General features: G+C 41.2%; 1 protein-coding gene across 1 annotated transcript in view; it reads left to right on the plus strand.

The window, feature by feature from the left end:
• Positions 1–26260, plus strand: part of CGNL1 (cingulin like 1) — a 309913-nt gene that overhangs the window by 53924 nt on the left and 229729 nt on the right. The window contains 3 exon segments of the mRNA XM_053717518.1: positions 1559–1707; positions 7251–7389; positions 9443–9655. Coding sequence (XP_053573493.1) covers positions 1559–1707; positions 7251–7389; positions 9443–9655 — 501 coding nt within the window.

A 26260-nucleotide genomic window follows, 5' to 3' on the forward strand; every position in this document is an offset into this window, starting at 1 on the left:
CATTAAGGGGTTAAAAGAAGAAAAGAAAAGAAACAAAACAAAACATTTTTACTTCTGTTATCAAAATGATTTTGTTTCCTTTGTTAAAACATGACTCTTTTCCTTAAAGTGGATGTAAAGTCACTGATAGTAGACAATCCGAACTGCTGTATCTGTCAAAATTAGCATAAGTTTAAGTCATCGTTTTTTTTTAAAAGTCTATATTTTATTGATGTATATACTTAGTTTGTCCAAATCGTCTTGCTCTCTCCCTCCGCCCGGCATTTTGGTCCGCATTTATTACATTGATTGACACATCAATAAACTAATGATCGGTCTTACCCCGTGGCGTCCAGCCCCCTTTTCAAAACGTCACTATAACATTATGCGCATGCGTCCTTTGTATGCGCATGCGTAAACAAACTGTGGTATTTTGGAGCGCTGCGCGCACACGTTGTTAGCATGCGCATAAAAAGCTGAGAAGATTAGCACTCTGTACGCATGCGCTATCAAATTTCCAGTCAGGATCGCGAGTACACCAATGTTTAACAACGCATGCGCAATTTTGGATGTAGAAAGTAAACGCATGCGCAAAATCGAAAGTTGATTTGAAACGCATGCGCACAAAACGGGAGATCGTGAACGCGCTTTGGTAATACGTCATAGAGCGGGTGGGACCGCTCTAGACGTTATGTGAAGGAAAGACAGGAAGTAATGGATGGGAGGAGCTCCAACTGAAAACGGAGCTAAGTTGAAAAATAAAATATAATGTTATATTGGGCATATTTTAATATAATAACAATGCGGTATAAATAAGATAGTTAATAAGAAGCGATATTTATTGGGAATAAGTGTAAAATTTACATCCACTTTAAGAGCATCTAGTATGTGTGTCAGTGTCCCTTTAAATTTCTACTCTAGTCCTGTAACTGTGTGTGTGTGTGTGTGTGAGAAGATGGTCCTCACAACTAGGGAAAACTAAAAAATAATCCCCATAAATGATGAAAAAACAGTTTTGACTGCAAAAGTTTTCTCTTTCTAATTTCAGGTGATGTCTATGTTTAGGAATTGCTCCTAATAACTCCAGATTTTTATCATAGTTATAGCACCTCTAGGAAGACTGGCTTGCACTCACTGGTCTTTTAAAAAATATGCCTTTATTGACAAAGGCACGTTTTCGAAAAGACCAATGAGTGCAATCCATTGTTTATTGATAGATTTTATATACAGGGTATCTATATCTATATGTGTGTGTGTGTATGTATTTACAGTATGTATTATAGTATGGATGTAGCAAGTTTCTAGTTTGTGCTTAGACATGCACGTGCTTGCCTGTCAACCATATGCTTGCAGTAAATATATGCAGCAATCCTCAGAGACTGGTCCAAATCCTTAAAGATTGTGCAGCATTTCAGGGTTTCATTTTTTTATGCAGAAACAATTACAGAAAACTTTCTAAGAAAGATTTTCTAGAGCCCCAGCAATCTATAATCTTCATACCCTTTTAAGCTATTGAATGTAATGAAAAGTTGTAGTCATCGACTGACTTATTTTATTTAAAAAAAAAAAAAATGTTTAGAATCGCGACAACAGCAAAGAAGAGAGGTTCAAGACCAAAGCAAATATGAAAGAAGTCCAAGAACAACTTGAGCGAAGCATGCAAGAAAACATTGTTCTACGTCAGCAACTGGGAGAGAGTGAGAAGGAACTAAGAAAGCATCTTGAAGAGTGAGTTTTAGTTAAAAAAAAAAGAGTAGTGTCATTCTTCATTCCTGAACAGATATGTGTTATTTTCTATTTGAAATATGTTTGTTTTTGAATATTTTATTTATTTTATTTTTTGTTTATTACCATGATTTTTCTAGGTAAAATACATCATTTTTTTTTGTTCTAAATATTTCTATTTAATTGATATATTTACACTGATATGTTTACTAGATGGATTTGGGAAATAGGAAACAGTATAACATTTTCTTCATAATGGGAAAGAGTCCACAGCCGCATTCATTACTTGTGGGAAATAAGAACCTGGCCACCAGGAGAAGGCAAAGACAGGCCAGCCAAAGGCTTAAATACTCCTCCCACTTCCCCTATCCCCCAGTCATTTTTTGACTTTCGTCCCAGGAGGTTGGCAGAGAAGTGTCAGAAGTTTTATTTTTTAAAGAAAGTACTTTTATTATTTTTTACATAAAGAGTGTCTCTCATGGAGTGTAGTACTCTTCGCAATGGGATGGGAGTTTTAAGTAGTCTCTCTCGGTGTGGGCCTGGGTGAATGTTATAGTCCGGAGATGCAGTTGGAGTTCTCTCTGCGACACCATCCCGACTCATATTAACAGCTCCTCTAGCACTTGGCATTGTCGAACCTTCACTTCGCTACCTGCTGTCTTCTCTCAAGTCCATGGCGGAGGCGACGCTACTATCCGTCACACTTGAAGGGCCGTGTTCCTGTTCCACAACGTAGATTCTGGTAAGATCATTTCATTTTATGAATGTTATTTTATGTGACTGATAAGTATGGGTCTCAGTGATGCTCCACTGTACGGATCTGGGAATCATAGGGTAATTCCTTCCTTAGGGGGGGTTTGTGAACAGGGAGGGCTTATTTAATCATGTTTATTATGTGATCACTGTGCTTTGTGTAGTGGGTATTGGCTCTGGGGCTGAGATATCTCGCTATTCAGGTGAATTGCTTGATGGATTTGGTGGGGCCTTATTGCCGTCCTTTTCTGGCGCACTTTTTTGGGACTGTATGGTTCACCTTATGACCGGGCATTGTTACGTCTGGTTTTACGCTTCCGCATTCCTGACCGTGTGGCGACGAAGACAGTCTATTTCGTTTGGATCGGATCATAGGAGGTGGTGAGTGCCCCAGCTATTGGGGGTGTCGGGTGCCGTTAGTTTTTTTTATAGTGTCCTCTTTTTCTCTTTTGGTTTTGACCATGGAGGATTCTGACGCTGAGACTGTTGTAGTTTCTGATTCCGATTCTTCCTCTTGTGAGGAAGGTGCTTCGGCCCCACTGATTGTGCCTCCTTAGAGCGCCTGGTTCCTCGGGCTCGGGGAACCAGGGGCCCACTGAGCCATCAGCCTCGGGGGACTCTGTCCTTAATTCGGCGGATTCCCAACAGCACCCTTCCACTACATTTGCGGGTAGCCCTAATGTTGTTTTTCCCTCCGCTCAGGGTGGTTTGTTTCCCCTGGAGATGGCAGGTCAGTTCCGCTTAAATGTCTTAATGGCGCTGTTCACCTGCAAGACCCAGAGGTTTCTGCGCGGTTGTGTTCCTGCCCCACTATCCCGGGTGTTCAGGCTTCTGGTGGGTCTATGCAGGTCGGCTTTGGGCCTTGGTCTTGGATCTTGCTGCCCTTTTTGGGGGGTTTAGGCTCCTCAGGTCTCTGGACTTCGTTTCGTTCTGCTTTTATCGGATCCCTTCGTGGATTAGCGGTGGAGCACTTGATTGGTTTGCGAGAGATAACTGGTTTCTGCCTGCATTCTCTGTGATACGGCAGCTGTGCGCTGTTGGGTGGCTAGCCTGTGGCTTGCCACATGGGGGGGGGGGGCGGTTTGCCTCTCCGCTGTTGCTAGAGGTCTCCTCTGGCAGTAACTCGGTTATCGCCTTGAGATCGGTTATGCGTTTTTCACGGCCCAGTCCTTTTTTCTCAGGGTTTTCTAGAATTCCCGGTTTTTTTTCGGGTTACTTTCTCGGGTGAGGTGTGTCAGACCGGAATTTCGGTCGGGGTCTGGCTCAGGTCTTGTTCGACTTGGTGTTTCAGTTCGCGGAAGACTCTCTGTGACGTCGTCCTCCTTCAGGTCTCTGGTGGATCTAGCATAGGACTGGGGTTTTCCGTGTGGTGTGGTATAGCTCCGTTTTTATACCTGTCTCGTTTTTTCCCTCCGGTATTCGGGTTGAGCCTGGAAGGGGTTCTTCATTTTCTCTTTTAGAGAGCCTGGTCCCTTCTTCTGGCTGTTCGGGGCCTTTGTATCTGTGAGGGACTGTGTTCTGGACTTCCTTTGGAGTCTGTTGGGCTCTGACCTTGAATCAGCATTCCTGTGGAGTTCCTTGGTGTGGGTTGCTTTGTCCTCATAGCTTACACAACAGCATCGGTTGTGGGGCCCCGAGATTGCTCCTTGGGTAGTCTCTGCTCCTTTTTTTGGGGCTGGCTCGTTTTGGGTAGTTTTGACTTGTGTCGAGTTTTGTGTCTGGTGGGCAAGGTTCCCTTGTCCTCAGTCTTTCCTTGTAGGACTTTTGTTTCTCTGTGGGTGTTTTCCATGTATGTCCCTGGTTCAGGGATAGAGATACCCTTGGGAATTGACTTCTGGGTTCGGGGTTCCTCTGGTTCTGGTGGGATTCTGCCCGTGTATCTGGTCACATTCTTTCGATGTGGCTGATTTTCTTCCCTCTCGTTCAAGGGGGAGTGGGACTCTGTCCCTGGACTTTTCTTGTCGTTGACAGGTTGGTCTTTACGTACGTGGGTCGGTCCTCGTCGTGGTGGTGGAGGACGTCCCTGTTTATCTTAGGATACCAAGCTGTGGTTCTGGTCATCTTTTGACTTGTCAGATGCCTCTGTTTTCTTTTGGATGCATTGGGTCCCTGTTGAGGTGCTCTCTGAGATCTCAGGGGGGTTTGGATCCTCTAAATTTCACCTAGGAACTTAGTTTTGCTGGTTCCTTTTATCCCGGGCTGCAGCGTTTTCGTCGGGAGGCGCCTCGGTCTCTTCTACGGTTTGGGGCGAACTCCTTGGTTCCCTCCAGCTGGGGAGCTGGACAAGTTTTTTTTCCTTTTGTTCTGTGGCTTGTACTATGGCGTTCTACTTAGCCGTCTGTGCGGTTTTTCTGTTTCTTGAGATACATTTTGTTCTCTTTTTCGGTCTCTGCCTTGGTCGCGTTTGGCTGATGATGCCCTTTTTTTGGGGGGGGGTATCTGGTGAGGTTCTCTTGAGTCTCGTCAGCTAGATTGATCTGTCTTTTGGAAGACAGAGTTCCGGTTAGTTATCCCTCTACCTTACTTCTTTTGGGGAGTTTGTTGGTCGGGGCCCCTTTATGGGGGTGTGTGTCTGAGATCTGCCTTTGGGCGATAGTGTGCTTTGAGTCCTGTTGGCTTGGTTGTGTTGCGTGTGGTTTTTAGCCAGGCTTGGGACTGTCGTTTGTGTCATTTTTCTTCATGGTTTTTGTTACTGGTTTTTGGATGAAGCAGCACTTTACTTTATGGGATGTGGTTCATTTCTGGTGCCCTCAGATTGGGCTGCCTCTTACCCTACCGTTCTTGGCATTCAGTGTCCTCTTTGGCTTGGGTATAATTTTCCCACAAGTAATGAATGCGGCTGTGGACTCTTTCCCATTAGGAAGAAAAACATAAATTATGCTTACGTGATAATTTCATTTTCTTCCGTGGGAAAGAGTCCACAGCCCCCCGCATGTTTTTTGAGGTGTTTTTTCGTGTATAGTCTTCTGGCACCTTTCACCTTGATATTTTTTCCACTGGTCCTTGTTCCTCGGCAGAATGACTGGGGGATAGGGGAAGTGGGAGGAGTATTTAAGCCTTTGGCTGGTGTGTCTTTGCCTCCTCCTGGTGGCCAGGTTCTTATTTCCCTCAAGTAATGAATGTGGCTGTGGATTCTTTCCCACTAAAGAAAATTAAATTATCAGGTAAGCATAATTTATGTTTTTGAATAAGTTAAGTATTATTAAGGTCAGTGTTTCTTAAGTGTTTAAATCAGATGCCTGATGTGCTTTTAAATACAGAGAGTTTGGGCATATACAACATAATAATAATAATAATAATAATATTTTGTTTATTACATCATTCAGAAGTTACAGCTTAATTTTAGGTGTGAAGTATAAGCTTCTCTAACTCTAAGGAACAGCACTGTTTTTGTGATCGATGTAATCATTGATGTGACCTGCTGCTAATAACGGATTTCTGTGATTTCTAATGATGTCATGTGGAGCGTGCTTGGTCAGCAAATCTTCATCCACGTGTTCTGTATTGGCAGCAGGTCTCATGCATGATAAGTTATCATAAAAACAGTGCTAACTTTTTAATGTAGTCATTTTGTAAGCGCATGCATATGCTGCACTTTTTAGCTTGTTTAGTATTTTTAAACCATTTAAAGGGATACTAAACCCAATTTTTTTCTGTCATGATTCAGATAGAGCATGCAATGTTAAGCAACTTTCTAATTTACTCCTATTATCAATTTTTCTTCGTTCTCTTGCTATATTTGTTTGAAAAGGAAGGCATCTAAGCTAAGGAGCCAGACAAATTTTGGTTTAGGACCCTGGACAGCATTTATCCACAAATCAGCAAGGACAAAAATGGGCCTGCTTCTAAACTTACATTCTTTCTTTTCAAATAAAGATTGTAAGAGAATGAAGAAAAAGTGATAATAGGAGTAAATTAGAAAGTTGCTTAAAATTGTATTCTCTATCTGAATCATGAAAGATAAAAATGTGGGTACAGTGTGCCTTTAAATTGCTATTTAAGAGTTGCTTGTCTTTTCCCATTCTTTATGGAGAAAGATATGCTGCCTAGTTTCCATTGTATGCCTTTTTGTTCTGTAGGTGATTGCATAGCTGTAACAGATATGCAATGCAAGATAGGTGTATCTGTGCAATTCTTTGTAATATATAAATACATTTGTTGTTGTGGTGATTCACACCAAGAAATTAAAAAAAAAATGTTAAACCTGTTGAAGATGTGTACATGCAGCTAAACACACATTTTACATATTCAGCACACACATATATACTTTTAGGACATTGATTCTCTGTAAACTTGTTGGAATTATGCACCTATTTTAAAGTTTACAAGAAGTGAAAACATTTCTAGTAAAATACAGAATTATGCATTGGGACACGAAAGCATGATAAAAATGCTGTAAATCCTTTTTAGTGCATTTAATGTTAAACTAGTTGATTATAACTAACTGTGTTAACTCCTGCATTGCCACACTGAGGAAATGTGAAGTGCATTGCCACCTCTGAGCAGGACTCGGCCATTGAGGGAATCGTGAGACAGTATGCTCAGGCAGCCGCCAATCACTGTCTGTGTCCTGCTCGGGAAAAGGTTGGGGGAAAAAGGGGCATAATGCGTGAGTTTAACTATGTGTTTTATTTGTAGAGGTTAACATAGCACACAAAGTATTTATATTTACATAAAATAGAGCATTTTATCACTTTTCTGTCCCTTTTCAGTCCATCAATATCAATGAGATGACATTGGCAACTGAATCTTCTAAAGTACTTATTAAATATATGATTTCTGTTAAATGATAGATTGTTTCAGCTGAAGATGGAACAAGAGCAGTATCAGACAGAAATAAGAGATCTCCAGGAGCAGCTGTCAGAAATGCATGATGAATTAGATGATGCAAAGTGTTTTGTGGTTGATGGAGAGAGAGAATCCATAATAGAGGTGAGCAGAAAACCAACGTGGAAATAATTTACATTAATATGCATAAACTCTTTAGTTTTTACATAGCGAATGGTACATACTGCAGGAACCTTTTTTGTCCTGGGCTAATTTAAAGGGGCATGAAATTATTTATTTTTTTCTTTTCTGTTTCAGATAGAACATCCAATTTTAAACTACTTTCTAGTTTACTTCTATTAACCTATTTACTTTATTCTATTGGCATTATTTGTAGAAAGAGCAGGAATGCACCACTGGGAGCTAGCTGAACTCAAGGCTAATCCCCAGCTAGCTCCCAGTACTGCATTGCTGCTCCTGATCCTATCTAAGCATGCTTTTCAACAAAGGATACCATGTGAACAAAGCAAATTAGGTATTAAAAGTAATTTGGAAAGTTGTTTAAATCTGAATCATGAAAGTATATTGTAAGTGTATTTTTCCTGCTGTTTACGTGCCAAAAATTATTTATTATTTATCTTCAACACACCTATATTTTACTTCAATATGTTGGTTGTTTAAAGGGACATAAATCCCAGATAGATCATACCATTTTTAACAAAGTTGTAGCAAAACGCTACTGGGAGATAGCTGAATACATAAAGTGAACCAATGACAAGAGACCTATATGCAGCCACCAATAAGCAGCTAGCTCCTGGTACTGGGTTGCTGCTCCTGAGCCTACCTAGTTATGCTTTTCAACAAAGGAAAATAAGTTAATGAAGAAAATTAGATAATATAAGTAAATTAGAAAGTTGTTTAAAATTGCATTCTCTTTCTGAATCATGAAAGAAAAACTTTAACCAGCTGGAATGGCTACATGTGCTTATTTTGTACTAAAAAGGACATTAGATCATGTTTATCCTTAGTACTTTAAAATCTCGTGTTTACCCATGGTTCTTTGTCTATGTTCACTCTTAGTAGGTATGAGCTGTGATTGAGGGAATGTGAATTTGTTTCTGCCTGAGACAATTCCTACAACCTTTGCATTTATTATTTGTTTCCACAGTTAAATTACCTGTGACTTTTAGGTTTTATCAACACGAGACCAAATAACAGGACTCGGTTCCTCTTGTGAAGTCTTTTGTAGATTCCTCATCATTTCTATATTATTTCTTTTGCTGGGAAAGAGCATAAGAAAATGTTTAAGGAGATTTCCTGAGCTGCGTCTATTTGCAGGGACTTATCCAATGCTATGGAAAATCTGTTATTCCTGATATTGTTTATTTTTACCTTTTTGCTTTCGGTTGCAGTAGATTTTGTGTATTTTTTTCCCAAATCCTGAGGATTTATACATCCTTGACACAAGGAATTTCTTGTATAGTTTGTGACTGGGCCCTAATAACATGTCTATATAGATTTATTGCTGAAATGTATATGCGAGATACAGAGCTTGATAGTTAAAGTTCTTTTTAGCTAGTTTATTTTTTTCATCTTTATGTAACACCTAATCACAGGCAACTAATTTGCCCTCAAGAGTCACCTTTGCTGTCCCCAGAATCCTCAGGTGTTTCGTATAGAGGCTTTGGCTCTTATCAACGTTATTAATCCACTATATTGGGGGGAATAAAAGATTAAGTTGGATATGGGAAATAAAAAATGTGAGCGTAACAGAATAGTTGTGTGTTATGTAGGACATTCTTGCCTTCTGTAGAGGATGTGATGGGTACTGTACGAGAACCCTTCTCATGTAATTTAGCTTTGAAAATTGAGAAATTTCTAATTCTCAGAACTTGAAATGCAGCCTGACAACGTCAAGGCTACCCCTGCTACATATCTGCCCCTAACTGGCTTTATCAGATAACTGCAAAACCGTGCACTTTATACTAATGTTTATGACCATGGATAGCCTTGTTGTCTGTGGACTAAAGCACAGACTGGCTCCTCCAAATAAGGCAAATGGTGGGTGGAGTTTGGCTATTAAAAAATAATTGCAATAAAAAGGCTGTTTGTTTTGACTGACATGTTATTCTATAGGAACACAACAGAAATGGCTTGTAATTACAAGGTGTTAACTGTCCCTTTAAGCTGCATGATACATGATTGCATTATGTTTTAGGAGCTGAGTCAAATGAAGCAAGGCGTTCAAGAGATACTAATGGCAAAAGAAGAGCAAGAGGAGCTATTAAAAAAACGAGAGCGTGAGCTTACAGCATTAAAGGGAGCCCTGAAAGAAGAAGTGTCAACTCATGATCAGGAAATTGATAAGCTCAAGGAACAGTATGAAAAAGAGTTGAGAAAAGTGCACAGTAGTTTGGAAGAAGCCGTCAAGGTAAGATTTCATATGATACCCATAACTTCATATGCTTACCCTTTTCTAGTCTCATTATTTTCTGCATGTTCAGGTTGTCATTAATAGCTGCGTTTTTGTTTTTTTACACTTGGCTGCACAAGAATTTCACTATAGAAAAACGATGTGTAACCGTTCTGTTTCATTCTTTTACTAGAAATTCACCATAACTGGCCTATTTATAGTAGAAATAGATATCCTTTAGGGATTCTTGACTTTGTCTTGTGCATACAATAACTTTTTGGGTTTAATTAGTTCTTTTTTTTCCATATAGTGATAGTTTTATGATTGTGTTTTCCCCCCCCCCCCGTCCTTTGTTTCATTGCTAATGACGAGTAGTTTAATGTTAATAGGGAGGCCTGGGAAACAATTTAGTTATGAAATAACCTACTCATACATAAGCTTCTTTTGTTGTCTGCATAGCTGTTCTTTTTAGAACCGTGTAAGATATTGTATATCTATTCTTAATAAATGCCAGTTTATTGTAGTAAAGTATCTGAATACAGATTTTTTTTTTTATTTTAAAGAGTTTTAGGAATAAAGATTTAAATGTCAGCGCTGCGGAATCTGTTGGCGCTTTATAAATAAAGAAAAATAATAAAGTGTCAAATTTGTTAGTGAAAACTGCATTAATTTATAATTCTTGTAAGAGCTACAATAAACCTGAATATTATAGTACTTGTCACTGTTTCTTACATGTGTGGGAAAAGGCACCATTATTTTAACAGAATAATCTGTCATTTTATTTGAAAATAATTAACCAAGGACAGATGATCTGCAGGATCCCTAGTTCTGCCTTCATATTCCTGGAGAAGCTTAAATGGGTAGACTAAGGGCTTAATTTATCAAGCCCTTTGAGTGCAGGTTCTCACAGGATTTATCAAGCAGCAGTCATTAGACCTCTGCTTCCCTACCCTCTTCTTCACCCCTAAGGAGGAGAGTTTCAGATTGACAGCTCCTGCCTGTGCGTGATTGGATGGCTGTGGGGCGGGCTTGCCTGCGACCATATAATAGGGCTCGTGTGCAGTGTTCAATTCGGGCAGTGGATTGCTGCCCCGCCAGAGGAGAGCTGGGGCCCTTGATTGATAAATCGAGACCTAACAGATATGAGAGACCAAAAGGAGGAGAGAAGGCTGAGAACAAAATGTACCATGCCCAACCAATTGCACTGGAGCAGGGCATGTCAATCACCCCATGCTAGCAAGTTTCGGGGTGACTGATCTCGCCACTTCTGAGGTGGTGGAGAGGAAAAAGAAGCAGTTTCTGGTTTTTAATATGCGACAGAAGGCTTTATTATGCGAACCTGCTCTACATAGCTCAAAAAGCTGCAAATGCAGCTTAAAAAAATCTAGCCTTAAATATTGGTTTAAAGGGCATTAACAGCATCCTTTACTACCGTTTGAAAATGGTAATTTTTTCCATCACCTACATAGAGCTTACAGAATCCATCTCCGTAGTGACTGCTTGACCATTTATCCTTGTCTTGCCAATCAGTCTAACCGTAGCTGCAAGTCAGTGCACTTTTTGCTTAATTGATATAAATGCATGTATAGAAAAATGACTACTATCTCTTTAAAAATGGTAAGAGAGATAAAATGGTAGAAAAATGATAGCGAAAAAGTACTGTACCCTGCTTCTATTACAGTTATTGAAGGGAATACCTCCCAACATTTCCTGCAGGCTTTTAGGGACAGAAAGGTAAGAGGGAATTGTGGATATTTTGTGGGTGAGGCTAGGGTAGGAGGGACGGGGCGATAGGATGCTGTGAGGGGCTGGGCGTATCATGGGCAGGTTTGGGCAGAGTCAGGGCATTTGGTAGACATGCCAGCACAATCCTTTAAAACTGAGATATTTGCCCTGATGGGAGAAGCTGTGAGAGTAATAGCATGCTGACCACCCAGCCTATGACAATCACCCCATATCTGGGATGGTTAGAAACTCTGCCCAAGTGCTGGCTATATAACAATTTTTTGGGATATTTCTGTGGGAGAAAATCAAAGTACCACGACTGACACAACTTTGCTTATATGTGGACAATTTAGATTGATACCAGTTTATTAATCAATTTTGCATATTAGATTGTTCCCCTAAAAGGGACGCTGTACACTAGATTTTTGATCCTATGATTAAGGCACAAAACATTCCTCTCTCCTTTTGTATGATGTGCTGTTTTAATCTTATGGAATAAAGATTTTGCATAAATGTTTTGTAGATGAAATGATCCATTTATATAGCCCTTCTGGGAGTGTTTTTGTAAAAATGTATAGTTCTGCTTATTTTTAAATAACATGCTGATTTTCAGACTCCAAACCTCAAAGTTTTAGATGTATACTAATGTCTACAGACTACTGGTTGTGTGTAATGGGTCTTTTCATATGCAGGGTTGGGGGGAGTGTCTGCTTTTCTTGCGTTCACAGCCCCTTTGACTGGGTGTCCCAGCCTAACCTCATCAACAGTGTTAACTGGGAGCTTCTAAGTACGTTTTTAAAAGGTTTTATAGTGGATTTTTATATCGGAATCAGTGTATATTCTTCTTTATAGCAGTGTCTATTACATGCAGTTATATAAAAATTGGTGTAAAATGTCCCTTTTATAGAGTGAGAATACCGAGGATGTGTGGCATATATGCATTAAGGTGTAATAAGGAGATTAAAATATAATATATACACCAGTTACAACTATTACACACAGAATCACCCTCCTATAATAAGATTAAGTTATTATTTATAAAATGCTTATATCAGTCTTTTGTAAATATTAACATAGGAAATAGTTTTGTCATTTTAACCATGCCATTGAAATTAGCTCACTTTATATTTGTATGTGGAAGGGTGTGGTTACATTTACTTTATTCTTTTTTTTCTTTCTAATGACACGGTGAGTCCACGGATCTTCATAATTACTATTGGGAATATCACTCCTGGCCTGCAGGACTAGGCAAAGAGCACCACAACCAAAGCTGTTAAATACCACGCACCTTACCCACAAACCCCAGTCATTCTCTTTGCTTGTAGTTGCATGGAGGTGGTAAAGTTAGGTGTCTGATTCTTCAATCAAGAGTTTTTTTTATTTTTAAAAGCAGAGCAAGTTTACTGTGTTATTCTTTGGGGGTTTAGCCATAGTCCACTTCAGTCTCTTCAGTAGAGCAGTGGTGGCTTTTAAGCTTTTGGGAACTTGGGGGGTATAACCCCCTCTGCGCCTCCCAGGATGTGGAAGCTGCCCTTTTTTGGTAAAAGACTATGTTGGTTTACTTAGTCTTTTTTTCTATTTCCACAGGTCCATGTTAGGAAGGAATCCTTTCAAGCCTGGTGAGCTGCCTTGCTGCTGGGCAGTCAGTGTTGGAGGTAAGTGCTATTTTTCTTTTTTTCTGCTGAGGAGAGTACAGGAAAACGTTTGGCACTTATGGGGTTAATCCTGCTTATGTGCAGGTGCTTTATTATGGCAGTATGTGGCGCACTGTGTGAGGATGGCTCTGTTAAGGGGTTGTTTAGTTATCCCTATGTAGGCTCTACTTGAAGCTATGGCTCAGTGGTTAAGTGCTTGTATAGGAATCCCAGAGTTCTGGGTTTGAAAATTTTATGTTTTAAGAGGCTGACATATTTTGTCTCTGTAGCTGCGGTTATTTGGCAGCTTTAGAACGTGTCACACTCTGCATGTTTCTCCCAGCGGCTGTTGGTTTAGTTTAATGCCGGCCGGGAGGTGGTGAGGTACGCCCACGATGGGTGGAGCTTCTTTGGCATGAGTTTTCGCGTGTCCTTCAGTGTGATATTAGGAGCTGCACTTTTGCTGCGGTCGGCTGGTGATAATTTGACTGGGTGCTGTTTTCCTTTAAAGTCCGGATTGTTATGTCTGTTCCGGTTGGAGGAGGTCAGATAAACGCCTCAGCATAGTTTTGTTGAGGTGGGGAGGTGCTCTGCAGGGGTCCTGTTTTTTTGTTTTTGTTTTGTTTTTTACAGTGATACATCGTTTTTATTCCATGTTTTCTGATAATGTTATTTAAAGAGACAGTACATTTTTTTTTTTTTTTTTTTTTCTGAGATTGTGTGTAAGATGGATCAAGAGGACTTGCAAGCTGTGACCTGTAATTTATGTTTAGATGCTAATGTAGAGCCACGTTTTGATACAGAGCCTTCATTTTCTAAGGGGATTGTTGTTCAGGAGTCTCCTGTTCAAGCTGTAGCGCAGCTTTCTCCCCGTTCATCCCAATCTCTATCATCCTCACAAGCAGTGCCCTGCGTTTCTCAGGTTGGGTTTTCTTTACAGGATATGGCTACTCGTATATCCTCTGCTGTAACTGAGGCTTTGTCTGCTTTTCCTGTGTTGCAGGGTAAGCATAAAAGGAGTTCTGATTCTATTGCAACTCTGTCTAATGTTTCTTCTCACAGGATTGAGGAAGAAGATATTTCAGTAGCGTCTGAAGGTGAAATTTCAGACTCTGATATTGTCTCCTGTGGCTGATTTTGAGCTGGTTTCTCTCAAATTTAAGCTGGAGCACCTCCGTTTGTTACTCAGGGAAGTTTTAGCTACTTTAGATGACTCTGATTCCAAGGTCATAGTTACTCCCAAGAAGGCTAGTAAGCTTAACAAGTTTTTTTTAAGTTCCTTCTGTGGCAGAAGTTTTTCCTGTTCCAGATCGTGTTTCACAAATTATTTCACAGGAGTGGGAGAAGCCTGGTATTCCTTTTTCCCCCTCTCCAATTTTTAGGAAAATGTTTCCTATTTCAGACTCTATTAAGGAAGCTTGGCAGACGGCTCCTAAGGTAGAGGGAGCTATTTCCACTTTAGCTAAGAGGACAACTATTCCTATTGAGGATAGTTGTTCTTTTAAAGGGTCACTAAACCACAATTTGTTCTTTCAGGATTCAGGTACAGAATACAATTTTAAAGAACATTCCAATGTACTTTTATTATCTAATTTGCTTCTTTCTTTAGATATCCTTTGTTGAAGAAATAGCAATGCACATGGGTGAGCCAATCGGCATCTACTGAGCCTATCTAGATATGCTTTTCAGCAAAGTATATAAAGTGAATGAAGCAAATTAGATAATAGAAGTACATTAGAAAGTTGCTTAAAATTGCATGCTCTTTATAAATCATGAAAGAAAAAATTTGGGTTTCATGTCCCTTTAAGGATCCCATGGATAAGAAATTAGAAGCTTTGCTTAAAAGGATGTATGTTCACCAGGGGTTTCAGTGGCAACCTGCTGCGTGTATTGCTACTCTTACCAGTGTGGCTGCATATTGGTTTGATGCATTGTCTGTCCAACAGGAATCTCTGGAGGAAATTCAGGATAGAATTAATGCTTTAAATTGGTTAATTCTTTTATTGCGGACGCTTCTTTACAGGTCATCAAGTTGGGAGCAAAAATTTCCGGCTTTGCTGTTTTGGCGCGCAGGGCTTTATGGTTAACGTCTTGGTCTGTGGATGTATCATCTAAATCTAAGCTTTTATCCATTCCCTACAAGGGGAAGACCTTGTTTGGGCCTGGTTTGGCTGAGATTATTTCTGATACCATTGGAGGGAAGGGGCATTCGCTTTCTCAGGATAGGAGAAATAAACAGAAGGGTCGTCAGAAATAAACAGAAGGATCAGCCCAAGCCCTCTTGGAAGTCCAATCAGTCCTGGAGCAAGGGGAAGCAATCTAAGAAGCCTGCTACTGATTCAAAGTCTGCATGAAGGGTCTGCCCCAAATCCGGGAATGGATTGTGTGGGGGGCAGGCTATCTTTGTTTTCTCAAGCCTGGGTAAGGGATGTTCCAGATCTCTGGGTGGTAGATATTGTGTCCCAAGGATACAAGCTGGAGTTCAAAACCTTTCCTCCCAGGGGCAGGTTTCATCAGTCAAGGTTATCTGTAAATCAGATTAAAAAAAAGAGGCATTCTTAAGTTGTGTTCAGGATCTTTCTGACATGGGAGTGATCGTTCCAGTTCAGAAGCAGGGCCTAGGGTTTTATTCCAATCTGTTTATCGTTCCCAAAAAGGAGGGAACTTTAAGACCCATCCTGGATCTCAAGTGTGTAACCAAGTTTCTCAGAGTTTCGTCCTTCAAGATGGAAACTATTTGGTCTATTCTTCCTCTGGTTCAAGAGGGTCAGTTCATGACTACAGTAGATCTAAAGGATGCGTATCTGCATATTCCCATCCACAAGGATCATCACAATTTTCTGAGATTTGCTTTCCTAGACAAGCATTTTCAGTTTGTGGCTCTTCCTTTTGGCATTGCAACAGCTTCCAGGGTGTTTTCAAAGGTCCTGGGTGCGTTATTGGCAGTTCTCAGACTATATGGGGTTGCAGTAGCTCCTTACCTGGACGACATTCTAGTTCAGGCGCCATCTTTTCAACAAGCAAATTTAAACACAGAGTTGTTGTTGTCTTTTCTGCGCTCCCACGGTTTGAAGGTGAATTTGGGAAAAAGTTCCTTGATTCCTGCTACAAGAGTGGTTTTCTTGGGAACCATTAGAGATTCTCTGGAAATGAAGATCTTTTTGACAGAAGCAAGGACGTCAAAAATGTTCAATTCCTGTCTGGCTCTTCAGTCATCTCCTCGTTCGTCAGTGGCTCAGTGTATGGAGGTGATTGGTCTGATGGTTTCGGTCATGGACATCATTCCGTTTGCTCGGTTTCATCTCAGACCTCTGCAGTTATGCATGCTGAGACAATGGAACGGGGATCATATGGACCTGTCTCCGAAGATTGTTCTCGATCAGGCTGCAAGAGATTCTCTTCCGTGGTGGTTGTCTCAGGATAGTCTCTCCCAGGGAACCTGTTTTCGCAGGCCTACTTGGGTAATTGTGACCATGGATGCCAGTCTGTGGACCCGGGAGGAATCGGTTCTTCCTATAAATGTCTTAGAACTGAGGGCAATCTTCAATGCTCTTCTGGCCTGGCCTCAGTTGGCTTCAACCCAGTTTATCCATCTTCAGTCGGACAATGTAACGTCCATGGCTTACATCAATCATCAGGGAGGAACTCGGAGTTCCTTGGCGATGAAGGAGGTAGCCGGGATTATTCAATGGGCAGAGGCTCACAATTGTCTGTCTGCGATCCACATTCCAGGTGTGGACAATTGGGAAGCGGATTTTCTGAGCAGACATTCTTTTCTTTCGGGGGAGAGGGAGCTTCATCTGGATGTGTTTTCCAGTTTGATTCTCAAGTGGGGTTAACTGGAGTTGGATCTTATGGCATCTCGTCACAATGCCAAGCTTCCGAAGTACAGTTCGAGGTAAAGGGATCTTCAAGCGGTTCTAATAGATGCTCTAGCAGTTCCTTGGAAGTTCAGTCTGGCATACGTGTTTTCTCCGTTTGCCCTTCTTCCTCGGGTTATTTTTCCGGATCCGACAGGAGAGGGCGTTGGTAATTCTCATTGCAGTAAGGACGTTCTACTTCAGGGTCCCTTCCTTCATCCAAATCTCGTTTCTCTGAAGCTGACTGCTTGGAGATTGAACACTTGATTCTATCTAAGAGTCGGTTATTGAAACTATGATTCAGGCACGTAAGCCTGTGACTAGAAAGATTTATTACATGATATGGCGTAAATATCTGTATTGGTGTGACTCTAAGGGCTATTCTTGGAGTAGTTATGATTCCTAGAATTTTGTCTTTTCTCCAGGAGGGTCTGGAGAAAGGTTTGTCTGCTAGTACCCTGAAGGGTCAAATTTCTGCTTTATCTATTTTGTTACATAAACGCCTGGCGGATGTGCCAGATGTTTTAGTCTTTTTTTCAGGCTTTGGTTAGAATCTGATCTATGGTTAAGTTTTTGTCTCCTCCTTGGAGTCTTAATTTAGTTTTGAGAGTTCTTCAACAGGCTCCATTTGAGCCTATGCATTCTTTGGATATTAAGTTGTTAACCTGGAAGGTTTTGTTTTTGGTTGCCATCTCTTCGGCTTGAAGAGTTTCGGAGCTCTCAGCGTTGCAGTGTAAAGCTCCTTTTCTTATTTTTCATTCTGATAAGGTGGTACTGCGTACTGCCTTAGGTTTCCTTTCTAAAGTTGTTTCAGATAAGAATATTAATCAAGAGATTGTTGTTCCTTCTTTGTGTCCTAATCCTTCTTCTCATAAGGAATGTTTGTTGCACAATCTGGATGTAGTTCTTGCCTTGAAATATTGTTTACAGGCGACTAAGGATTTTCGCCAGTCTTCTTCTTTATTTGTTATCTTTTCTGGGAAGCGTAAGGGTCAGAAAGCTACGACTACTTCGCTTTCTTGCTGGTTGAGGAGTGTTATTCACTTGGCATATGAGACTGCTGGTCAGCAGCCTCCTGAGAAAATCACGGCTCACTCCATGAGGGCGGTTTTTTCTACCTGGGCTTTCAAAAATGGTGCTTCTGTATATCAGATTTGCAAGGTCATCTTTACACACTTTTTCTAAATTTTACAAATTTGATACTTTTACTTCAGCTGAGACTGCTTAGGGAGAAAGGTTCTTCAGGCAGTGGTGCCTTTTGTTTAGGCTAACTGTCTTGTCCCTCCCGTATCATCCGTGTCCTCTAGCTTGGGTATTGATTCCCAATAGTAATTATGATGATCCGTGGACTCACCGTGTCATTAGAAAAAAAAAATGAAATTTATGCTTACCTGATAAATTTGTTTCTTTCTTGACACGGTGAGTCCACGGCCTGCCCTGTATTTTCAGACCGTTTATTTTTTCATAAACCTCAGGCACCTCTGCACCTTATTACTTTCCTTTCTCTTTTCCCTTTGGTCGAATGACTGGGGTTTGTGCGTAAGGGAAGTGGTATTTAACAGCTTTGGCTGTGGTGCTCTTTGCCGCCTCCTGCCGGCCAGGAGTGAGATTCCCAATAGTAATTATGATGATCCGTGGACTCACCGTGTCAAGAAAGAAACAAATTTTATAAGGAAAGCATACATTTCATTTTTCTTTTGTTCTGAAAATGTAAAGTAGAAATTCAGGGTTCACCAAAACATTTAAAAAGAAACTAGGTGGATCTAAGTATATCTCCGGCATTAATTGGATAAAGGGGAACATGAAGAGTCGCTATTAAAAGAAATATTTTGTGGTAGTTAAAATGTCCAGAACAAGCGTTTTGATGCCTCTGGCAATGAAAGGGTTAATGTACCAAACCGTAAACATAACATTTCTCCAACATAGGTGTGTCCGGTCCACGGCGTCATCCTTACTTGTGGGATATTCTCTTCCCCAACAGGAAATGGCAAAGAGCCCAGCAAAGCTGGTCACATGATCCCTCCTAGGCTCCGCCTACCCCAGTCATTCTCTTTGCCGTTGTACAGGCAACATCTCCACGGAGATGGCTTAGAGTTTTTTAGTGTTTAACTGTAGTTTTTCATTATTCAATCAAGAGTTTGTTATTTTCAAATAGTGCTGGTACGTACTATTTACTCAGAAACAGAAAAGAGATGAAGAATTCTGTTTGTATGAGGAAAATGATTTTAGCAACCGTAACTAAAATCCATGGCTGTTCCACACAGGACTGTTGAGAGCAATTAACTTCAGTTGGGGGAACAGTTTGCAGTCTCTTGCTGCTTGAGGTATGACACATTCTAACAAGACGATGTAATGCTGGAAGCTGTCATTTTCCCTATGGGATCCGGTAAGCCATGTTTATTACGATTGTAAATAAGGGCTTCACAAGGGCTTATTTAAACTGTAGACTTTTTTTGGGCTAAATCGATTGATATTAACACTTATTTAGCCTTGAGGAATCATTTATTCTGGGTATTTTGATTTAATAATATCGGCAGGCACTGTTTTAGACACCTTATTCTTTAGGGGCTTTCCCAAAGCATAGGCAGAGTCTCATTTTCGCGCCGGTGTTGCGCACTTGTTTTTGAGAGGCATGGCATGCAGTCGCATGTGAGAGGAGCTCTGATACTTATAAAAGACTTCTGAAGGCGTCATTTGGTATCGTATTCCCCTTTGGGTTTGGTTGGGTCTCAGCAAAGCAGATACCAGGGACTGTAAAGGGGTTTAAAGCTTAAAACGGCTCCGGTTCCGTTATTTTAAGGGTTAAAGCTTCCAAAATTGGTGTGCAATATTTTCAAGGCTTTAAGACGCTGTGGTGAAAATTTGGTGAATTTTGAACAATTCCTTCATGTTTTTTCGCAATTGCAGTAATAAAGTGTGTTCAGTTTAAAATTTAAAGTGACAGTAACGGTTTTATTTTAAAACGTTTTTTGTACTTTCTGATCAAGTTTATGCCTGTTTAACATGTCTGAACTACCAGATAGACTGTGTTCTGAATGTGGGGAAGCCAGAATTCCTATTCATTTAAATAAATGTGATTTATGTGATAATGACAATGATGCCCAAGATGATTCCTCAAGTGAGGGGAGTAAGCATGGTACTGCATCATTCCCTCCTTCGTCTACACGAGTCTTGCCCACTCAGGAGGCCCCTAGTACATCTAGCGCGCCAATACTCCTTACTATGCAACAATTAACGGCTGTAATGGATAATTCTGTCAAAAACATTTTAGCCAAAATGAACCCTTGTCAGCGTAAGCGTGGCTGCTCTGTTTTAGTTACTGAAGAGCATGACGACGCTGATATTAATATCTCTGAAGGGCCCCTAACCCAATCTGAGGGGGCCAGGGAGGTTTTGTCTGAGGGAGAAATTACTGATTTAGGGAACATTTCTCAGCAGGCTGAATCTGATGTGATTACATTTAAATTTAAATTGGAACATCTCCGCATTTTGCTTAAGGAGGTATTATCCACTCTGGATGATTGTGAAAATTTAGTCATCCCAGAGAAACTATGTAAAATGGACAAGTTCCTAGAGGTGCCGGGGCTCCCAGAAGCTTTTCCTATACCCAAGCGGGTGGCGGACATTGTTAATAAAGAATGGGAAAGGCCCGGTATTCCTTTCGTCCCTCCCCCCATATTTAAAAAATTGTTTCCTATGGTCGACCCCAGAAAGGACTTATGGCAGTCAGTCCCCAAGGTCGAGGGAGCGGTTTCTACTTTAAACAAACGCACCACTATTCCCATAGAGGATAGTTGTGCTTTCAAAGATCCTATGGATAAAAAATTAGAAGGTTTGCTTAAAAAGATGTTTGTTCAGCAGGGTTACCTTCTACAACCCATTTCATGCATTGTCCCTGTCACTACAGCCGCATATTTCTGGTTTGATGAACTGCTTAAGGTGCTCGATAGTGACTCTCCTCCTTATGAGGAGATTATGGACAGAATCAATGCTCTCAAATTGGCTAATTCTTTCACTCTAGACGCCTCTTTGCAATTGGCTAAGTTAGCGGCTAAGAACTCTGGGTTTGCTATTGTGGCGCGCAGAGCGCTTTGGTTGAAATCTTGGTCGGCTGATGCGTCTTCCAAGAACAAGCTACTAAACATTCCTTTCAAGGGGAAAACGCTGTTTGGTCCTGACTTGAAAGAGATTATCTCTGATATCACTGGGGGTAAGGGCCACGCCCTTCCTCAGGATCGGCCCTTCAAGGCAAAAAATAGACCTAATTTTCGTCCCTTTCGTAAAAACGGACCAGCCCAAGGTGCTACGTCCTCTAAGCAAGAGGGTAATACTTCTCAGGCCAAGCCAGCTTGGAGACCAATGCAAGGCTGGAACAAGGGAAAGCAGGCCAAGAAACCTGCCACTGCTACCAAGACAGCATGAAATATTGGCCCCCGATCCGGGACCGGATCTGGTGGGGGGCAGACTCTCTCTCTTCGCTCAGGCTTGGGCAAGAGATGTTCTGGATCCTTGGGCGCTAGAAATAGTCTCCCAGGGTTATCTTCTGGAATTCAAGGGACTTCCCCCAAGGGGGAGGTTCCACAAGTCGCAGTTGTCTTCAGACCACATAAAAAGACAGGCGTTCTTACATTGTGTAGAAGACCTGTTAAAAATGGGAGTGATTCATCCTGTTCCATTAAGAGAACAAGGGATGGGGTTCTACTCCAATCTGTTCATAGTTCCCAAAAAAGAGGGAACGTTCAGACCAATCCTAGATCTCAAGATCTTAAACAAATTTCTCAAGGTCCCATCGTTCAAGATGGAAACCATTCGAACTATCCTTCCTTCCATCCAGGAAGGTCAATTTATGACCACGGTGGATTTAAAGGATGCGTATCTACATATTCCTATCCACAAGGAACATCATCGGTTCCTAAGGTTTGCATTCCTGGACAAACATTACCAGTTCGTGGCGCTTCCTTTCGGATTAGCCACTGCTCCAAGGATTTTCACAAAGGTACTAGGGTCCCTTCTAGCGGTGCTAAGACCAAGGGGCATTGCAGTAGTACCTTACCTGGACGACATTCTGATTCAAGCGTCGTCCCTTCCTCAAGCAAAGGCTCACACGGACATTGTCCTGGCCTTTCTCAGATCTCACGGCTGGAAAGTGAACGTGGAAAAGAGTTCTCTATCCCCGTCAACAAGGGTTCCCTTCTTGGGAACAATTATAGACTCCTTAGAAATGAGGATCTTTCTAACAGAGGCCAGAAAAACAAAGCTTCTGGACTCTTGTCGGATACTTCATTCCGTTCCTCTTCCTTCCATAGCTCAGTGCATGGAAGTGATCGGGTTGATGGTGGCGGCGATGGACATAGTTCCTTTTGCGCGCATTCATCTAAGACCATTACAACTGTGCATGCTCAGTCAGTGGAATGGGGACTATACAGACTTGTCTCCGAAGATACAAGTAAATCAGAGGACCAGAGACTCACTCCGTTGGTGGCTGTCCCTGGACAATCTGTCTCAAGGGATGATGTTCCACAGACCAGAGTGGGTCATTGTCACGACCGACGCCAGTCTGATAGGCTGGGGCGCGGTCTGGGGATCCCTGAAAGCTCAGGGTCTTTGGTCTCGGGAAGAATCTCTTCTACCGATAAATATTCTGGAACTGAGAGCGATATTCAATGCGCTCCAGGCCTGGCCCCAGCTTGCGAGGACCAGGTTCATACGGTTTCAATCAGACAACATGACGACTGTTGCGTACATCAACCATCAGGGGGGAACAAGGAGTTCCCTAGCGATGGAAGAGGTAACCAAAATTATTCTTTGGGCGGAGTCTCACTCCTGCCACCTGTCTGCTATCCACATCCCAGGAGTGGAAAATTGGGAAGCGGATTTTCTGAGTCGTCAGACATTGCATCCGGGGGAGTGGGAACTCCATCCGGAAATCTTTGCCCAAGTCACTCACCTGTGGGGCATTCCAGACATGGATCTGATGGCCTCTCGTCAGAACTTCAAAGTTCCTTGCTACGGGGCCAGATCCAGGGATCCCAAGGCGGCTCTAGTGGATGCACTAGTAGCACCTTGGACCTTCAAACTAGCTTATGTGTTCCCGCCATTTCCTCTCATCCCCAGGCTGATAGCCAGGATCAAGCAGGAGAGGGCGTCGGTGATCTTGATAGCTCCTGCGTGGCCACGCAGGACTTGGTATGCAGATCTGGTGAATATGTCATCGGCTCCACCTTGGAAGCTACCTTTGAGACGAGACCTTCTTGTTCAGGGTCCGTTCGAACATCCGAATCTGGTTTCACTCCAGCTGACTGCTTGGAGATTGAACGCTTGATTTTATCGAAGCGAGGATTCTCAGATTCTGTGATCGATACTCTTGTTCAGGCCAGAAAGCCTGTGACTAGAAAGATTTACCACAAAATTTGGAAAAAATATATCTGTTGGTGTGAATCTAAAGGATTCCCTTGGGACAAGGTTAAGATTCCTAGGATTCTATCCTTCCTTCAAGAAGGATTGGAAAAAGGATTATCTGCAAGTTCCCTGAAGGGACAGATTTCTGCCTTGTCGGTATTACTTCACAAAAAGCTGGCAGCTGTGCCAGATGTTCAAGCCTTTGTTCAGGCTCTGGTTAGAATCAAGCCTGTTTACAAACCTTTGACTCCTCCTTGGAGTCTCAATTTAGTTCTTTCAGTTCTTCAGGGGGTTCCGTTTGAACCCTTACATTCCGTTGATATTAAGTTATTATCTTGGAAAGTTTTGTTTTTAGTTGCGATTTCTTCTGCTAGAAGAGTCTCAGAATTATCTGCTCTGCAGTGTTCTCCTCCTTATCTGGTGTTCCATGCAGATAAGGTGGTTTTACGTACTAAACCTGGTTTTCTTCCAAAAGTTGTTTCTAACACAAACATTAACCAGGAGATTATCGTACCTTCTCTGTGTCCAAAACCAGTTTCAAAGAAGGAACGTTTGTTGCACAATTTGGATGTTGTTCGCGCTCTAAAATTCTATTTAGATGCTACAAAGGATTTTAGACAAACATCTTCCTTGTTTGTTGTTTATTCAGGTAAAAGGAGAGGTCAAAAAGCAACTTCTACCTCTCTCTCTTTTTGGATTAAAAGCATCATCAGATTGGCTTACGAGACTGCCGGACGGCAGCCTCCCGAAAGAATCACAGCTCATTCCACTAGGGCTGTGGCTTCCACATGGGCCTTCAAGAACGAGGCTTCTGTTGATCAGATATGTAGGGCAGCGACTTGGTCTTCACTGCACACTTTTACCAAATTTTACAAGTTTGATACTTTTGCTTCTTCTGAGGCTATTTTTGGGAGAAAGGTTTTGCAAGCCGTGGTGCCTTCCATTTAGGTGACCTGATTTGCTCCCTCCCTTCATCCGTGTCCTAAAGCTTTGGTATTGGTTCCCACAAGTAAGGATGACGCCGTGGACCGGACACACCTATGTTGGAGAAATCAGAATTTATGTTTACCTGATAAATTTCTTTCTCCAACGGTGTGTCCGGTCCACGGCCCGCCCTGGTTTTTTTAATCAGGTCTGATATTTTATTTTCTTTAACTACAGTCACCACGGTACCATATGGTTTCTCCTATGCAAATATTCCTCCTTAACGTCGGTCGAATGACTGGGGTAGGCGGAGCCTAGGAGGGATCATGTGACCAGCTTTGCTGGGCTCTTTGCCATTTCCTGTTGGGGAAGAGAATATCCCACAAGTAAGGATGACGCCGTGGACCGGACACACCGTTGGAGAAAGAAATTTATCAGGTAAACATAAATTCTGATTTTATTTGAGAATAAAAATAAAATTCCTTGTTTCATCCTCTGATATGGATGGTTAATCATTTATGAGATGTATGCTTTAGCAAGGCTGAAACTATTTATTTTAGTTCTTTTTTTTTTAGTTTGCTAATTATTGTTACGGTCCATATCTTTTTTTTTTTTTTTTTTTTTTTTCCCCCCTTATAGTGACTTAGAAAAAGGTTATTCTGAAATGTAAATTCCAGACACCTACCTCAAATATCATAGTAGAAATGCCCTTGTATCTTATGAAATTATTTGAAAACATTACATAGAAAAAGATGTGAATGGTAAAATATTACAAAAAAAAAAAAGTGTTTCACTAAATAAATTCAAATATATTTTAAAGATTGAATCAAATGTTTCGGTTACAATAGTTTTAGTATGGCATAATAATTTATTTATATACAATCATGACTAGACAGTCTTTACAGCATTTTGGTTCAAATAATCTTTTCTGCCCCCTTATAAGGTTGAAAAAGGGGTATTTATACCCTTTTATACAGTTTATTATCATTATGAGTAGTCCGCAAATAAAATTAATGTTATAACCTTGAGCTAAAACTCGACAAGTAGCATATTGGTATTGTTAAGAGTGGTTATAAGACAAAAAAACTATTTTAACCCCTTAAGGACAAGGCCATTTTTCAATTTCTTTCCCTTAAGGACCAGGGCTATTTTTACATTTCTGCGGTGTTTGTGTTTAGCTGTAATTTTCCTCTTACTCATTTACAGTACCCACACATATTATATACTGTTTTTCTCGCCATTAAACGGACTTTCTAAATATACCATTATTTTCATCATATCTTATAATTTACAAAAAAAACCCACACTTTTTCTAACTTTGACCCCCAAAATCTGTTACACATCTACAACCACCAAAAAACACCCATGCTAAATAGTTTCTAAATTTTGTCCTGATTTTAGAAATACCCAATGTTAACATGTTCTTTGCATTTTTGCAAGTTATAGGGCAATAAATACAAGTAGCACTTTGCTATTTCCAAACTACTTTTTTTCAAAATTAGCGCTAGTTATATTGGGACATTGATATCTTTCAGGCATCCCTAAATATCCCTTGACGTGTGTGTGTGTGTGTGTGTGTGTATATATATATATATATATATATATATATATTTTTTAGAAGACATGCCAAAGTATTGATCAAGGCCCATTTTGGTATCCCTCCCGCTCCCTCCCCGTGCACGTGCGCGCCCCCGGTGGCCACGCCCCCCGCCCTCCTCTTAATCATAAGAGCCATCGATGGCCGCCCACCCGCCTCCCTCTTTGGCTCCCACCCACCAACGATTTTCAGCCATCGATGTCCGGTGCAGAGAGGGCCACAGAGTGGCTCTCTCTGCACCGGAGGGGTAAGTAGTGTTATTGCAGGATGCTTCGATATCGAGGCATCACTGCAATAACCGGAAAGCTTTAAACCCCAATGTCGTACAGGGTACGTCGCTGGTCTTTAAAGACCAGCTTGTGCAAGATGTACCCTGTACGACATGAGTCATTAAGGGGTTAAAAAACTTGAGTGAAAAAGAAATGTATTTCACGGTACCATATAATTTTACTTGATTTTTTTTCTTTTTTTCTTCATTTCTTTA

This window comes from Bombina bombina, chromosome 6 (assembly GCF_027579735.1).
Source record: "Bombina bombina isolate aBomBom1 chromosome 6, aBomBom1.pri, whole genome shotgun sequence".
Classification (NCBI taxonomy): domain Eukaryota; kingdom Metazoa; phylum Chordata; class Amphibia; order Anura; family Bombinatoridae; genus Bombina; species Bombina bombina.